Here is an 18,245-nt window from a genome sequence, read left to right as displayed (position 1 = left end):
ACAGATGTCCCAGTTCAAGGCGGTGGCAGAGATCATCAGTTACATTGACACTTTCTTGACTTGTCTGTTTTGGGATACATTTACAATGTGCTGTACATGTTTCAGGGTTTTACAGAGGTCCCAGTTCAAGGCTGTGGCAGAGATCATCAGTTACATTGACACTTTCTTGACTTGTCTGTTTTGGGATACATTTACAATGTGTTGTACATGTTTCAGGGTTTTACAGATGTCCCAGTTCAAGGCTGTGGCAGTGATCATCAGTTACATTGACACTTTCTTGACTTGTCTGTTTTGGGATACATTTACGATGTGCTGTACATTTTTCAGGGTTTTACAGATGTCCCAGTTCAAGGCGGTGGCAGAGATCATCAGTTACATTGACACTTTCTTGACTTGTCTGTTTTAGGATACATTTACAATGTGTTGTACATGTTTCGGGGTTTTACAGAGGTCCCAGTTCTAGGCGGTGGCAGTGATCATCAGTTACATTGACACTTTCTTGGCTTGTCTGTTTTGGGATACATTTACAATGTGCTGTACATGTTTCAGGGTTTTACAGATGTCCCAGTTCAAGGTGGTGGCAGAGATCATCAATTACATATACACTTTTTTGACTCGTCTGTTTTGGGATACATTTACAATGTGCTGTACATGTTTCAGGGTTTTACAGATGTCCCAGTTCAAGGCGATGGCAGAGATCATCAGTTACATATACACTTTTTTTACTTGTCTGTTTTGGGATACATTTACTATGTGCTGTACATGTTTCAGGGTTTTACAGAGGTCCCAGTTCAAGGCGGTGGCAGAGATCATCAGTTACATATACACTTTTTTGACTTGTCTGTTTTGGGATACATTTACAATGTGCTGTACATGTTTCAGGGTTTTACAGATGTCCCAGTTCCAGGCGATGGCAGAGATCATCAGTTACATATACACTTTCTTGACTTGTCTGTTTTGGGATACATTTACAATGTGCTGTACATGTTTCAGGGTTTTACAGAGGTCCCAGTTCAAGGCGGTGGCAGAGATCATCAGTTACATTGACACTTTCGCCAACTCTGACTCCTTCGCTGAGGTCATCTTCAGCATGGACTTTAGCAACCAAGAGAAAAAACAGCTGATGGAGTAAGTGGATTATTTTTGAGTGACTGTCCCACTTACAAACCTTTATAGATTGAACACACTCCTTATGGATTTGTCATTCTTGCGGATCTTCTGAATACTATTTTTAAGTTAGTTATATTCAGATTTATGTAGCTTATGGTTTTTAAACTATAAGATAAGTCAACATAGTTATAGTTTTTACAAAAACTTAAAGAAATATGTGACTGTAAAGTATTGCTTGACGAATAGCGTTTTAACCAAAGAGCAAAAATCATAAGTTTACCATAAAGCAAGATACAACATTAATAAAACCCGTCATATTTTAGAAGAGGATGTCTACTTTGACTTTACCCATGAAAAAATCAATGGTCAAACACTCAGAACAACAATTTTAATCTAGTAGTCTAAAGGAGGAGAGTTTAACTAAGAAAAGAGTGAAATTTCAAATTTTGTAACACAACACAGAATCGGCAAGCGCTGAATCGAGAATTAAAACCGAAATCAACCGGAATCGAAATCAAGCAATTCTGGAATCGCCCCATAACTTCATCCAATATGCTGCAGTAAACAGAACGAGACTACTTATTTTTACTGAAGTTACTAACACTTGTGTAAACTGATATCCACTGATTTAACTGGTGCTGGTGTTCATGAATCAAGAATTTATTTGACCATTCAACAATTACATGCCATCAGTCTCGTCATAAAAAAACTACATAATGTTGTAAAAATACATATATCAATAAAAGTTAAGTAGCCTACATCAAATAAATTACATCTGCATTATGCATCACATGCATAAATAAATAACAAGGTACATACTTTTGTTTCTCAAACTAAGTCGCTAGGTCGTTGAGAGCACACATCAGCCTATTCAATTTGTAATCATAACCTTAAGGTACAGCTACACCAGAGCGAACAGGATTGAACCGAACGTTCACTGGTGTTCGCTGTGGTTTGCTAGCATTCGCGAACACCTGAGAATGGGAGTAGTCACACACACACACGAATCGTCTTGATTGAAACGTAATTCGCTTGTGCTCCGCATTAATCCCATTATAATTAATTTAATTAATTAATTATGGCAATATACTGTGGGGTAATAGCTCAGGAGCTCACCGGGTCTTTACATGGCAAAAAAAGGCTTTCAGAATTATGTTTGAAATTCCAGATAGGGTTAGTTGAAAAGCATTTTTTGCTGAAAATAGAATCATGACACTCTCTAATATTTTCATTTTTAACAATTTAGTTTCCGTTAAAGAGAATCTAAATAAATTTGTTCCTTGCAACTCAATCCATGGGTATATCACCAGACAATCAAAAGATTTATATATTCCTCAAGCCAGGCTAACAAAATTTATCAAAAGTTATAAATATTTGCAAATAAAACTATTTTATAAACTTCCAATATATTTTAGAAATCAGGAAAGTATTAATTTGTATAGGTCAAAATTATCAGATTGGCTTACAAGTCGTGCTTTTTATTCAGTCAAGGAGTTTTTGCAGAATGTAGATTTTTCAACTCTTAAATGTGAGGCCAAGCAGTCTTGATGATTCTTTGTTCTTGTTATGGTTTTTTCCCTGTTAATTTCAAAGTTTTTTATTATTACTGATGCTTTATCCTTTTGAGATTCTTTTAACTTTATTTTAACATTTTCTGTAGCCTATTTAATATTTTATATAACATATGTAACAAAACATGTTGACCTTGTCTATTATTATTGTTTATATTACCAATTGACAATAAAGATTTATTATTATTATTATTATTATTATCGGCACCGTGCAGTTCTTAAACAGACTAACTATTTAATTAAAAAACTGTTAATTTTGTATTTAAAAGTTTATAGTCAGCACTACTAGGATCCCATAACACTGGCCTTGCTTTGTGTTCTTCAATCAGCTCCAACACTTTGTCATCAGTCCACTCCATGGAAACAAAATAGGAATAATTAATTGTAGTACAGTAGACTCTCGCTCATCCGAATCGGCTTTGTCCGGACTCCCGGTAGTCCGGATCGGCAATCGTGATTTTTTTTAGCGGCACAGTACAGTAGAAGTCCGATTATCCAAGCGAAACGGGACCGAGACTACCTTGAATAATGAAAAAAATCGGATAACACGGTGGTAAAGATTATTACCGGTGGAAGTGCATATGCCCGGGGCTATCATTACTGTGGACCTTGTACAAAATTCGGACAAAAAAATTATTACCGGTGGAAGTACATATGCCCGGCTATCATTACTGTGGACCTGGAACTAAATTGAAAACATCATGATTGATTTGTAGCAAACGGATTGATGTTTAACTTAAAAATAACAACTTACGTCAATCAATCCAGTATGTTTATGGGGACGCACGTTTTGACCTTTAGGTCATCTTCTGCTCCGCTTTTACACTAGGTTGTTACGTACTTAGTTGCATTGTTGGTGTAGCAACCGCGTCAAATAATTTACATTGTGAAACATAGTCAGACCACGTAAACATAAAAACACAAAACACGACACTGACGAAGACGAAAACATTTAAATACTATCACCGTGCGCACGGCTGAACGGGCTCGGGACTGCGGAGGTACTGACTTGTCCAGGCCCCCTGCTTTGGACTTTGAACATGACGTCACTCACTCCTTCTTGTATTATCCGTCAGTCGAATAATGGTATCATATACAGGATTGGCGTCTGAATGAATTTTTTCATTTAAAATATTTTTGTTAAAATATATACCAACTTAATTGTAATGATTGTAACGCATTTTATATAGGACAGACCGGCAGATCTTTTGAACTGAGATTTAAAGAGCATGTTAAAGAGCTTGAGAATATTAACAGAACGGCAGGAACAAATATTAAATCAAAATATGCGGAGCACTTAAATGAACTGGGACACACTTATACAAATATAAGTAGTAACTTGGATATCTTAGCGAGGGAAAAGAAAGGACAGCGGCTTGACAGAATAGAGGAAATGGCCATATACAAGGACTTCAAGCTAAACAAAAATATTTTAAATGAAAAAATTCATTCAGACGCCAATCCTGTATATGATACCATTATTCGACTGACGGATAATACAAGAAGGAGTGAGTGACGTCATGTTCAAAGTCCAAAGCAGGGGGCCTGGACAAGTCAGTACCGCCGCAGTCCCGAGCCCGTTCAGCCGTGCGCACGGTGATAGTATTTAAATGTTTTCGTCTTCGTCAGTGTCGTGTTTTGTGTTTTTATGTTTACGTGGTCTGACTATGTTTCACAATGTAAATTATTTGACGCGGTTGCTACACCAACAATGCAACTAAGTACGTAACAACCTAGTGTAAAAGCGGAGCAGAAGATGACCTAAAGGTCGAAACGTGCGTCCTCCATAAACATACTGGATTGATTGACGTAAGTTGTTATTATTAAATTGAAAAAACGGCTATATAGAGTATTGTGTATTTGCTCGACTCTCAATAGTCCGGATTTTTCGTAATCCGGACCGGACGTCTGCCACATTAGTCCGGATGAGCGAGAGTCTACTGTACAACAAAAAAACAAACTCTGACCTAAACAACTTGTTGATAGCAATAATGTAGACACCGGCAAGGACCAGACTGGAGTCACTCCGATGTGGTCACACTGAAGCGAGCACCGAACTCGAGTGAACGCGAATTTCCTTTGAACATTCGCGCTAAAACCGACAATGGATGGAGCAGGTGCGAACGTGAATATGCGACTACCGAGCACTACCGAACACGGCCGATTGGTGTTTGATGTCGCTCGAGGTGCTGGTCACACCGAAGTGAATTTAGCATTCGTTACTGCTCGCTCGCTCCTGTTCGCTTTGGTGTAACCGTACCTTTAAGTTTTAGAACAGTTGACTCAATGAACGGTAGTTGACTTAATTGTGGTAGCTGATAAGAGCACTAAGACCAATATTCATAGTGTACATGGGTAGTGCACCATTCAAGAAGCCAAATAGTGAACCAACTCAAATATATAATATACTTTTTTACTTTGATTTGTCAATTAGGCTAGGTTGCACACCACATGAGCCTTTCTCAAGTTGCTACCTTGTGGGACTGGTCAGTAAGTAATTTGTAACTTTATCTAACTTTTAACGAATATGGGTATTTTTATGTATTATTTACAGGCTTCAGCTGAAAATAACTATTTGAAACCAGTAAGAAACAAAACATTTATGAAAAATAAAAAAAAACATCAAGGTTTTATTTTTTCAGGTATATTGACAAATCCTGGTGTACAAAGCTAACTTACAGAACATTGTCCAAATCTGGAGTTAAGAACACAAGTGAATCTTATGTATTTGTTTATCAAATTCGTTCTGGCGAAGAGTTGCGGCATTGGCTGGTACAATCTGGTGGTGACAACGATCGCTACAGGCTGGTCTCTCCGGGTAAACAGTAAGTTTCCATTCATTCCATAAACAAAATGTAATTGGTTCTAGAGTGTATTTTGTTTTTGTTAAGTTCTCCATCTAAACAAGGATGATGTCCTTCTGGCGAAATTAAAATTTTCCATCAGCTGATCAAAAAGGAATCTGGTTGGTTTGTTTGATTTCATAATTTAAAGTTTTATTATAAATAAATATATCGTTCGAGTGTGTGTTTATACTTTATTGTGTTTGAGCCTAGGCCTACGTTTCTTTGCATATAGCTTAACACTTTTACCAAAACCCCGGTCTGACAGGCCCATGGGAATTTTCTCAAACAAATGTTGGCAACACTGGTTCCCCCAATACCTTCTCCCCTTTTCCTTTCTAACTGTTGATATATTGTTTGTTCATTTTGCATAGGTACCGTGACCTTGACGGGTTGTCTGTTCATAACATGTCCGTCTCAGAAGCCCAGCGTTAGTGTATTTTAAAGCGGGGTCTCACAGGCAATTCGGGTCTCACAGGGTTTCGGTTTGTGTGTTTCTAAGCGTGGTCCATTATTTTCAAATGGGGTCTCACAGACCGGGGGTTTTGGTTAGCGTCAGCCTGGGTAGGGTTTCAGTATTAGTGTTAATCTACGGCTAACACATAGACCCAGGTGTTGGTTATTGTGGATGCAAATTGGTAAGTTCTGGTATTTGTTTACGCACAGTACGTTTTTACCCCCCTTAAAATTTGGTACCTTACTATTAGTCGTAAATTCCTATTTAATCATAAGTCTATATATTTATCATATAAAATAATGTCAATTCATTGTTTTTTTCAGCAGGCGGCCAGGATCTAGTGACCCCAATGTTCGTGAAGTTTTAAGAACAAATATTGGTAAGAATGAATAAATTTGCCTATTACACATTTTTCTTTAAATACAAATGTCAATATTGACTTGTGGATGTGCCACTTCATCTTCTTTTTTTTGTCTATGGTTAAAGTCAAGCGTCCTAAAATAATGGTGGGACAAAAAAAAAAACTCAGCATTCACATTTATTGATTAGACAAGGAATTACATTCACACTCAATGTTCAAAATCATAAAATCTAGAAACATTTTGGACGGAATTTAAATACTTTTAAAATGCTATTGGGACAGAAATCTTGTAAAGCAACACTCTTATATGTCTGCTATAAGCAGTAGTGCTCAGAACTTGTGCATTAGTTCCTCCAACTGACAATTAATCAAGCAGAGCTCAGTCTTGTTACTGTTCTTCACACTGTTTATTAGGTACTGAACACTGTAGGACGGCAATACCAAACTGGAAATCATGACTGCAACAGTGCTAGACTGGTGTCACAACACAAATCGTTCAATTTCAGTACAGTACCCAAGTTACAAAGGTCAATGACAGACTTTTAGCACAATGTCCAATAACTGAGTTTGTAAAATAATTAAGTGCCCACTGCATTCCATATGAAAGTTTTGGAAACTGAGGGAATAAGAATTAGACAAATGAGATAAACAATTAATTTTGCCTAAACAATATTTTGAACACATTTTGTATTAAATTGTCATGCCAATTTTACTTGAGTTGGTATGTAATTCCTTTTGTAAAACATAAAGGATAACTTTCAGGATAAATCCTTTTTCTCATCGTCTGAATCACTATTTAGTACATGTTTTGTTTTTGAAATTATTAACTAGGGCAGGGCTAGGCATTAAGAAAGAAGGAACATGTCATTGATTAATGATTATTAACCTTAGTAGAGTCCCAAAGCTGTGAATGGAAACTCTTTGGAGTCTATAAACATAAATATTCGCTACGGTAAGTAATATTCGATATTCGAAAATATTATGAAGTATTCAATTCAATTTGACTGCAAAAGTCATTGTTCCTTTCTATACCTCACTAATTTATGGTCTTCTGTGTAATCCCCAATTAATTGTACCTTAAAATTAGTTGTTCTTAATGTATATTATTAGTAAATGGTCTTTATGTTAACATGTTTTATTAAATTTGTTGTAGTCGACACCCCGAAAGAGACTAGTAGGCCAGAAGAGAAGCAACCCAGTCAAAATATTCCACCGACAGTGAAAATGGATAATAAAAAAGAAACAAACGAAAGACAGGAAGTAACACAACGAAATGAACCTAAAAATATAGAGAATGTAAATAAAGAGAAGAAGATTGAAGAGAATGCACCTGGGAGAAATAAGGATTTTACTGACAGAAATAAGACTTCTGGAAACAAGGTTTCTGAAAAAGAAAATCTTAAGTCAGCCAAAGGTGATGAAAAAGATTTAGAAAAACTGCTGGATGGATTTGTTCTGTTTTATGATGCAAACAAGACGAGTGAAATAGACAAAGATGATTGGTTTACAGCGTTGTGCGAGTCCTTCAAACTCTCTAAGTTTGGACCTTTAGAAGTGACCAGTGAAAACATCAAACCTCTCAGGACGTAAGTATCCAAATTAATATAATTGATAATTCACTTTGTTATTGAAAAATATCCATCACTGTTTAATGTTATCAGTTCAATCAGTGTTTTTGAATTTGAAACTTATTTTATTTCTTTGGTTAAGACGGGTTTAAATTACAAACCTAATCAGGCAATTAAAAACAAGTTTAGCTGCAATGACAGTATGTTACATGATTTTAATCTGTTTATATCACCTGATTTAGGAGGCGTTTCCTTTTCGTCAATGGGTGAAGTATTTTAGTGGCTGACGAAGCTTTTCCTTACACTCTATGCTTTTTGTTTTGTGGTCTTTCTTTGGTCCACTAAAGTTAGTTCTTCATCCATTTTTCTCTAGCTGATCTTCTTGTTTTTTTTTAATTTTTTTATATTAATTCCTTTCTGAACCAGTATTCTTTTCTCTGCCTACTGAAGGTCTGCCTACTGCCAGGTCAGTTTATCAAAGCAGTTTGAATCTGTCTAGTTTTTTATACTTTATACTTTCCTTTGAAATGTCCACCATACAAATGTAGGTATTTTAAGCCAAGTATGAATGGAGATGAGTGTGGGATGAGTGGCGCGATCTTGTAGTCTTGTTAGTGACTAAGGCCGACATAATCCTTAGACACAGCTGTTAATTAATAGCCCATACAGCTAATGGCAACTAAGGGACCTACAGTTTATAGTGGAATCCGAACCACTTTTTTTCCATGGTATATACGAATTGGTCTAATTATCAGGATAGTACTGCGGATAGTCGTATTACTCACTTGTGCGGACGTTAATCCACACCAGGGAGTATCGCATCCACAAGAACATAATTTTTTTCTTATCTCCTGTCATTCTCTCATATCTATTTCCAGATATGAAATATAATTTATGTTTGTTTCATAAGAATAGATTCTCAACTCTTCTAAAAGTTGTTTGCTGATTTTTCCTTTTAAATAGTTTGTAACATTTATTTAATTAAAAAAATGATGCAGGCAACTAGAGCTGCAGAATGGTTATGTAGTTTTATTTATAGTTATAATAATTCAATCCAATCATGAAATCTGATTGTAGGAGGTGTGTTTTCAAGTGGAAGGATATAGTATTAGCTTCTGCTGAGGGACTGACAGAGACTCAAGCCAAAACTGCTGCTACTCTACAAATAATAACTAAACTGGAACCATTCTCATATATTATACAGGTTGGATATGGTTAAAAAAAACTTATTTATCAAAACTGCCCTCAGTTGTTTGGGGTTTAGGCTATGCCTTTAATTCTACATTTGCCTCAATACTTCCTCTTTAAAACTTAAAATATGTAATAAATAAAATACAGTAACATGATGTTAAACAAATTGTCAAGTTTTTTAATTACCTATATTTTATATACAGGGTGTCCCGTAAGTAATCAGCCAAACTTTGGGGATTGGTTCTATGAGTCAAAATAAAGAGAAAATCAAGAATAACATTTTTCAAAAATTGTTTCGTTAGCCAGATATTCACCATTTTGTATTTTTCACAAAAACATTTGGGTTGTTCCAACTGATCTCCATGAAACTTTGTATTATACTTTGCGAAGGTAGAAGCAACCCATGTAATAAAAAAAAAAAACATTTTGATCCTATTCAAAATTTCTAAATTGCGGCCATTTAGGACCCAAGTTTTCTGTAGAAAACCAACTTTAGAGCTAAAATATTTTCTTTGGTGAAAAACACAAACTACAGAAAAACAATCTAACAATCATTTATGGTTTACTTGGTTCTTGGAACAATAGCCATAAAACCATTTACATTTTTTGTTACTAAGTATCAATTTTCATTAAGTCTAATAATTTACTTTTCAGGCAAAAGAAGAATACTTTTGTGATGGGAAGGTGCCTCAATTCTTAGAGGACTCTGACCAAAGTAAAAACGACTTCTTCAGGTAGGACACAGAACAGTTATTAATTTATTTTTATAAAACCTATAATAATAGGACTAAGCTTTGTAAACTAAGTTTTACTAAACCTAAAACAAGTATTTCTTAAGGACAAGCAAGCAGTATGGTAAAAATTACATACATAAAAACTTGCAATTCAACATTATGTATCCATCCAAACTTTTCTGGATCTTTAATGAATTAACCTACAACCCTTTTAAAGTAGCCGTTTCAGTTCAGTATTGAAAATTGTCACATAACAGCATTGTTTACTTACATAACAGCATAGTTTTACTTAACAACACGGGTAACGGACCAATGAGGTTCAAGGATTGAGAGAGAAGAAGTAAAATTGTAATGCTTCAAACTTCAGCTAATTAGCTGTTTACCAATGTCATTGTTAACGATTCGTGCAATTAGTGATTGGTACAATGAGTCGTTGCATCAATGTGATTGGAAATGAGACGTTATAAACAAAAACATAACCTCTCTTAGAAGTTTTGAGTAGTGGTTAAAAACCAGTCGTAGGTAAAGTAGTGCACGCAACTCACGTAAATAGTGTTAACGCGATCGTTGCATAAAGTACTATAACGCAAAAATACAATTGTGTAACAGGGTTTATCATTTTACTTTTACAATTAATTTTATAATTCTGTTTATGATGGAAGAACCTAAGTTTGAGGATTGTTTGTTTCCTTCTTTTAACAGGTTGGTACGCAGAAAAGACCTGCCAAGCTATTACACCATATTCCAAACTATCGATGAGTTTGCTCGTAGCCAATCTCACGGAGAAATTATATTTGGTCCTGACTTTACCTGGGAGCTCAAAAATGAAATTGCTGTGTAAGTAAATAAATAGCCATTATTTCAAATTTGTTATACATGAAATAAAAATCTTTTTATGTTTTGTTCGAGATAGTATTTTTGATACAATTTTACTTGTTCATATATCTTTGGGGTGTGCAAATAGTGATTTCTGGATTCAAACAGAATCAAATTGATTGTAATACTTGTGTGTGTGTGTGTGTGTATATACAGGGTGAGTTTCTAGTTTCTAATAAGTGCATTAATTTTTACCAGTTATTCTACTCACTAAAAGGAACAAAAAATGTCTAATAAAACGTTTCCAACCCCATCCGTTAAGCTGTAATGGCTGATTATGTGTATTTAAAAAAAAAAATACTCGTAGTGGCTTACTAAAATGAGCATAGAAATCAAACCAATACACGTACAGCATTATAATCTACACCAATGAAAAGAGTGTTAAATTTCCTACGAAATTATTGCAACACCTTAAACATACATATTTCCACCGTTGTATGTCTCACATAACATAAATAAAGAAGTTTTTGAATTACTTCTTTACAACTTCAAAGTGGTGTTACAACTACACTAATGTTATGTTTTATAAAATTTCTTAAAAAACTTCCGCATTTCATGCCTTTTAAAATTATGTAACCAATAAGGTTATTACTGCATTAAAAGTACAAAAAATTACGTAAAAACTGCCTCAAGGTCAGAGTTTTGGGAATCCAAACATTGAAGCAGATTTAATACAGTATCTGTTATTTTCTTTGCTATCTTCAGCTGACATCGGTGTTTACAAAACCAGGTGGTTTTGATTGTTGGGTTGTAAGCATTCAAATTATTAACTATTTCATGAACATATTAGAATTGTTTAGTGGTATGTCGGTGTTCACCAACGAAGTATCTTGATATAATTTTAGTCTTTTTTAATTTATGAGGGAATTCTGCACATCTACAGGAAAATATCTTTATAACAGTATGCATAGATTTTCCCTGTGATGCACACGAGCTGAGGAAAAAGGTTTTTAAGAAGCATGCTTGCCTATTAATATATAGATATTGAATATTTTTACCAAGTATTTATGTTCCGTCAAAAGATTTTCCTACCACAAACTCTGGATTTGTACTTCGGTTAATATTCTTTATTTAACTTAATCAAAAGCTATCTGTGTCGCTGTGGCTCTCCTTAAAATATTTAACACTGAAAAGTAGCTGCTGTATGAAAAATATATAACATGCACATTAAGGAAACCAGGCGGATGGATTTTTATAATGATATAACAATAACTCATCCTTTGATATGGGCTTGTAGAGTTTACATTTTCATAATTTTTATAATTTTGAATACATGTAACTGCTCTTGATATTGCAAAATGTTAAGCAGTATTTGAAAAACATATTTTTATTACTACAATATAATCAATATGACAAATAAATATCCATCTCATCTCCCTCAACCTCTATTTTTACAAAACAACTTTTGATTTAGTTTGACTGTATATTCCCTTATTGTATAGAAACAACATCATGAAATATATACTTATATTTATTCAGCTAAAAACTCAATTTATAGGTACTTAAAAGCCAAGAACTTGAGTCACCGCTACTTTACAACAAATAACCAAAATCCCTGGACCCACATGGCGGTTTATCAAACTGTTAAACCAGAGGAGCTGAAGGACCATCTACTGAAGATCGGAGGAGAGAATCCGAAATACAAGCTGATACTACCCCCTAAGGCAGAGTGAGTACAAATATAATAATTTTTTTTACCTCTTCAAGCTTCATTAATTTGCTTTATGTATATTAGCTTTACTAACAATTATTTTGACAGCTTTTAAAGTAGGATTGTTTTTGTTAAGTAAGGAATTAATTCACTGCGTTAGATTTAAAAGTCTTTAAGATCATACAATCGTAAATTCCTATAAAGAGGCTTCATTTTAATGTATGCGTTTTTCTAAATAATTCGATAGCCTAGTTATTTTCTTTATTTTAGTTTTGCAAAATGATTTGTTACTATTCAACACAATTGGTAATTTATTTTTTAAACTTCAAAATGAAATGCTACCATCAATAGTGTGATAACAACTAACTATATCAAACAATAGTCATTAATCAGTACTTATTATACTTAAATGGTCAATAAACATAAATCTTTGTCTTTATTTGTCATTTGAAATATTGCAACATTGGTGAATCATTTTACTGTTGTTGTAGTTGTGTATTCTTTCATTTCTCCTCAATGTTATTCAAAGCCAATTGTGTGTTTTGTAAAAAATATTTACATTAAGACTGGTAATGGTTAGAGCTCAAAATGTTGTAGATTCCTGTTGCTTTATATTTGTATCTTGTAACTTTAACTATGGACTGTGTCACGTGCATCTCATCTTGTTTTGGTCCATCAAAAAGGTGAGTCCCCGGGACTTCTTTAGTGAAGACTATCTAAGCAAAAACTTGGCTAAGAGGGGTAACCCCTTGTGAGACCATTCAAACAGACATTTAGTTAAACATAAGTACATAATTTCTCAGCTTAGAAGTGAAAAGTGTAATGTAAAGTTTTAAAATCTGCGTCCAGTCCTCGTTATCAACATAACATAATCAAAATGGAAAAGTGTCAGTGAAGAATTTTATTTGGTAATCAGACTCTTGAGGTTTTGGCTAACTTATACTGCATACCAGTAACATTTTAATGTATGTAATGTGGTAGCTACATAGGTAAGAATTCCAAGACATTGTCCCGTATTGGATTAAGACTGCAGGAAACTGAAGGAAAGTTGGCAAGACATGTCGTCTTTGTACAGTTATTAGAAACAGGCCTGCGGTTTGCATGTGACGTGCTATGGGCCCGAGCGATATTTGCGCCCCCTTATGCCCCTTCATTTTCAGGGAATCTTCCTCTCTGAGCCTCCAATCCAAACAAACCTATACACTCTGCCACTTAAAGAGTCCTTGGAGCCGAGACGTTCTAACTCGTAAAACAATTAAAGAACTACAAAGAAAATTTATAATCTTATAGTCTGCTAGATATTTAGGTTACAATCACTCTGTTGAAAAAATACTTTGAGATGGTAAATTACTCTTCAGCGGCTGTTTAAAATCAACGAAATTAACATTGCTCTTATGGCAGGCAAATCCAAGATGGCCGTTAGCTTCCATGTACTCCCTTGGAGAACAATTCAAAATTACAAAGAACATTTCTAACACCACAGTATACTAGTATATTTAATGACAGTATATTTAAATTATAATCACTTTGGTGTTAGAAAAAATATTTTTGGACGATAAAAAACTCTTCAGCAGCTGTTTGAAACTATCCACGATGGCCACTAGCCTCCAAGGACTCTTAATTGACCCTGATTAGAAAGATGGATCCAAGATTTGAGGAAAGACAAAGTCACTCCATCAGAGGAAACTTCAGAGGAAGAGAAATCAACCTTCAACTTGTCTGGTGGACTTTCGGTTCCAGATGAAAAGCGTCTGGATCTTAAACTAAAAGTTAAGCCACCACGGTCAAACACACTGACAGTATAATCTTGGTCTTCGGGAGACAGCTGCATCGTTAAACTGGCAAAACACTGGCAGACACTCCACCTGCAGAAATTCATCTTTGGGGCAAGCTACTGTGACGCTCGCGTCATACCGTAAATCAGCTGACATCTGGAGAACTTGAGGAGGGGGTAGGAGAGGCCGCAAGACTAGTAGTCGTGTCGGAGATCACCATTGATTTAATAGCTCCAGTCCCTAGAGTGTGCTGATAAGTCTCTTCCATACTTGTCTATGATCTCCTCCTCTACCTTTTTTGCTGTTGATGTTTTCCTTACAGTGTGTGAATGTTTTCAGTTAGACTGTCAATGATTTTTTGTTGTAAGCCTATTGCGAGTGTTTTTCTTTAATGATAGAGCACAGTCTGACAGAAGGGAAAAACTTGAAACAAATTTTTGTTTTGCTGCCGTCAACCTGCCAAACCTACCCAACCCACACCAACTACATCAAAAAAGCAAACCAACAATATCAACAGAGAGTAAACTCAAAACTGACTACACGTACCCGCATATCCCAAAATCCTACCCTCACCTGAAACTGTGACAGGTTGCTGTCTCGTAAGTCGTAATACATTACTTTTGTCTCGTTACATAAATCAGCTGACATAGCTCCTACCCAGTGTCTGGTCTCCTGCTCATTCTAGATGTCCTTGTCTTCAATGAAGGAATCGTAATGAAGAAACATTGAACACAAGCAGCAGCTCGTCGCCCGCGCTTGGTGATAAATCTTCAGCTGTCTCTGCCTGACGCAGGATCCCGTCTGTGCCAAACTTCAATTCTTTGTCAGCATTCTCCTCGTCCATCTCAGAACTTGTTCAACTCGTCGTCGTTCAGCTCAGAACTTGTATTTCACATTCAACTTCTCCATGTTGGAAGACATAGAGTTATAGACGGACTTGATGTCCAACACAGTCTGCCTTGAGGCAACCATCCACTGGAAAATCAAATGATCCGACACCGTATTCTTCTCCACTCTCTCTCTCTATGATATCCTCCCCATTGGATTTTGTTCCAGTGCCATAAATTTTGATGTCTAATATTTGTTTGGTTCATTAGTGCTAGTAATGACTTAACTTTATAATTTTGAGGTGTCTTTTTGATAGAGGATGACATTTCACTTTTACTATCTCCCGAACCATAATCCAATTTTTCTGATTGTGCAAAACTCTTGTTTAGTAAAATACCCTAACTGCTACTGGCGGTTGCTCTACGGACTGGATATTTTACTGTTAGTGTATTTGTTAGGTAACTCATATGGTGCTGTTAAGAGGAAATATATTGTGATTGGTTTGTTAGCTGTGATGTGCAGAAACGGTTCTGACCACAAACAGGACACAAATAAAATAAAAAAAAAAAACATTGAACAGGTTCCAATGATAATAACAAAGATTGATGATTGACTCAGTGTGGTTTGTCAGTTAGCAAATCTTATTTTGCATTGTAAATCTAGTGGCTTCTGGCTTTTTTTTGTTTGTTTTTGATATGTCTGAATAAGACCATTGAAAAAGTCCATGTAGTTTAGATTTTACTATTTCACACTAAATGTTAACTTTTTTGGTGTTATAGGCTATTTAACATTATTACTGTCAGATGTGAGTTGTTTCTGCTGCAGAGTATTTCTACAAAGACTGAGTTTTAGGCTAATAATGGTGTTAAAGAATGGGTTGAAACCTGTTCCCAGCAAAAGGGTAATAAATATTTGAGCCTGCAGAACGTTCATCGTAATAATGTATGTGACCGCAGAAGGATGAAAAATCCAAGGGTCTGCTGAAGACTTAATGTATTTTGGTGGTTAGAAGTGAAGAATTCTAGTGTCTTCGCAAATGGCAAAAGAAATCTGATGTTTGCAGCTGAGAGTATGGAATATGGTGTTTGAAATAGCTGTTTTGTTTTATCTGTGCCAAACAAAACCAATGTTTGCTGGATTGGGCAAACCCAATCTGAGGAACTCCTTGACTTAAATTTGGGTGAGTTGTTAGCGTAGTGGTCAACGACTCAGACTTTGGTGTGAGCAGGACATGAGTGATCCCTGGCATATCTACAAAAATTTGATTTGTTTGGTTCGCTTTTCCTTAAAATTAAAAGCATTGTGATTCCTTCATTGAAAATTTCACTGCCACATCGCGTTACCAATTTACGTCTAGTGTAGTTAGAATATCAGTCTGCACATGTTGTCTGCACCAATAAATAAAGATTTTTTGAATTGAATTGCATCCCTGTTGCTGCTACACATTTCCTTAGTTGCAATGTAGACTAAAACATAGAAGAGAACAATAAACTGATTTCAATTGAAAGGTTTAACAAGAAAGTTATCAACTTAGTTGACCCAAACGATAGCATGAGTGAGATTGCTGACAATCTAGAGCTGCTACAGTATGCAAGAAAAGTGGTAAATTGAACATGTTAAATGAATTTGAAATCATAAAACTATACCAAGACAACATCGCTAGTGGATGTATTCTAAACAAAAAACTGCAGTTCTAGTCATAGTCTATTTCACACCGTCCAAGAAAAGAAAATATTGAACCACGCACTCTTGTAAGTGCTAGTCTTTTGAAAGACACATTTTCCTTGATAGATTAAAAAGAACATCATCTGATTTTTTTGTTACTTTAAATGAGCATTTCTTTATTCAATAAACGGATTGATAAATTGGACGATACTCAACAAAACAAGGCATCCATGATGCAACACGTAAGAAAATGTTGGCTCACATGCATTCCTCCATTCTACTTACTAATGAAAAATGTTCTGCAAGTTTAAAATGCCTAATGTCCAGATGCTTCTTAGTTGATAAAATCAAAATGGCATCATCAAATCCAGAAGGATCCATCAACAAATGCTCAAAACTCAAACACAAATGTAGCCACAGTACGCGAGCAACTATGACAACCGAGTGCATGTGCAAATCATAGTAAACTGCCACTTGGGCATTGCTGAAATGCCAACCATATGTATTGCTCCATTTGTATCTGATGTTTGGTTGAGTCTGCAGAACATTGTAAAAATTTAGAAAATCTTTGAAATTTTCCAATGTATATTTGCTGCCAAGGTCTGGCCACTGTACTCGGCCTAAGCTGCAAAACCTGTTAAAATGAGATGGAAGAAAACCATTTTGATGGTAGGCCTACTGATTTTGCTGCTGTATTGCAATTGAAAATTTGAAGATTTCTGGGTCAAAAGTATAAGCAGCACATGGAAGATAAAAATAAAGAAGCAAAGGAAGAAAGAAAGAAAATTAGATTTTTATCATACCATAATCATGGATTATCCATTGGATTTTAAACTATTCTCCAGAGTATTCTAAGTGTAATAGTCAACTACCTGCAGTTAAGAGTAAGGAAGGTCCTGTCAACTGAGATGTTTAACGAGAATATGTTGATCAATTTTATACTTTTATTGAATCCATTTAAATTTAAATATGTTTGTAACTGTTAACACTGTTTGTTCTGTTAAAATATCATGTACACTTTGAATTATATTTAGAAAATTAAGGATGGAACTCGGCATGTTTTACATTTGATGCTAATAATTCTTTGTTTACAGGCCTATAAATGAGAAGACGTCAGAAAAACCAACTTCCAAAGGTGGGTTATGTTACTTTATTGCATGTGTAACATTATGTCATATGTAATTGAACTTCAACCTCGCATCTGCAGTTTTGTGCTGTAGACAACTACAAACTACCGACAATAATCTTCCGAGTAAAAGAATATCGGTTTCTTGCTGAAGTAGGAGAGAAACGGGTAAGAAAATGATACACACAGGTAAGTGTATGTTTTTAATGACTAAATCTATAACCATCCTGTTGATTGGAGGATGATTCTGACATCGAGAGCTACAGAAAGAAGTACTAATCACCAACTGAAACACTCCAGCCCCAGACTAATTGAGTAACTTCGAGATCTTCCTGATGTCCAAAGCAAATGAAGAACCACTTCAACATTGACATTGATACCTAATCTCCTCAGTCAACTTGTTGATCGGATGTCGATTCTGACATTGAGAGCTACAGAAAGAAGTACTAATCACCAACTGAAACATTCCAGCCCCAGACTAATTGAGTA

The 18,245-nt window shown here is 35.3% G+C and overlaps 1 protein-coding gene across 1 annotated transcript in view; it reads left to right on the top strand.

Annotated features, from left to right (window-relative positions):
* Nucleotides 1-18,245, top strand: part of LOC129002640 (uncharacterized) — a 62,565-nt gene that overhangs the window by 3,489 nt on the left and 40,831 nt on the right. The window contains exons 4-12 of the mRNA XM_054430589.1: nucleotides 994-1,128; nucleotides 5,324-5,506; nucleotides 6,305-6,360; nucleotides 7,496-7,928; nucleotides 8,988-9,114; nucleotides 9,756-9,835; nucleotides 10,538-10,672; nucleotides 12,210-12,380; nucleotides 17,725-17,765. Of these exons, the coding sequence (XP_054286564.1) occupies nucleotides 994-1,128; nucleotides 5,324-5,506; nucleotides 6,305-6,360; nucleotides 7,496-7,928; nucleotides 8,988-9,114; nucleotides 9,756-9,835; nucleotides 10,538-10,672; nucleotides 12,210-12,380; nucleotides 17,725-17,765 (1,361 nt within the window). The remainder of the gene's footprint in view (nucleotides 1-993; nucleotides 1,129-5,323; nucleotides 5,507-6,304; nucleotides 6,361-7,495; nucleotides 7,929-8,987; nucleotides 9,115-9,755; nucleotides 9,836-10,537; nucleotides 10,673-12,209; nucleotides 12,381-17,724; nucleotides 17,766-18,245) is intronic.

Source organism: Macrosteles quadrilineatus, unplaced genomic scaffold (genome assembly GCF_028750875.1).
Source record: "Macrosteles quadrilineatus isolate MER2022 unplaced genomic scaffold, UCM_ALF_1.0 Scaffold_9__3_contigs__length_116548681, whole genome shotgun sequence".
Taxonomy (NCBI): Eukaryota; Metazoa; Arthropoda; class Insecta; order Hemiptera; family Cicadellidae; genus Macrosteles; species Macrosteles quadrilineatus.
The sequence above is the reverse complement of the archived record's forward strand: the minus strand, read 5'-3'. Positions and strand labels throughout refer to the sequence as shown.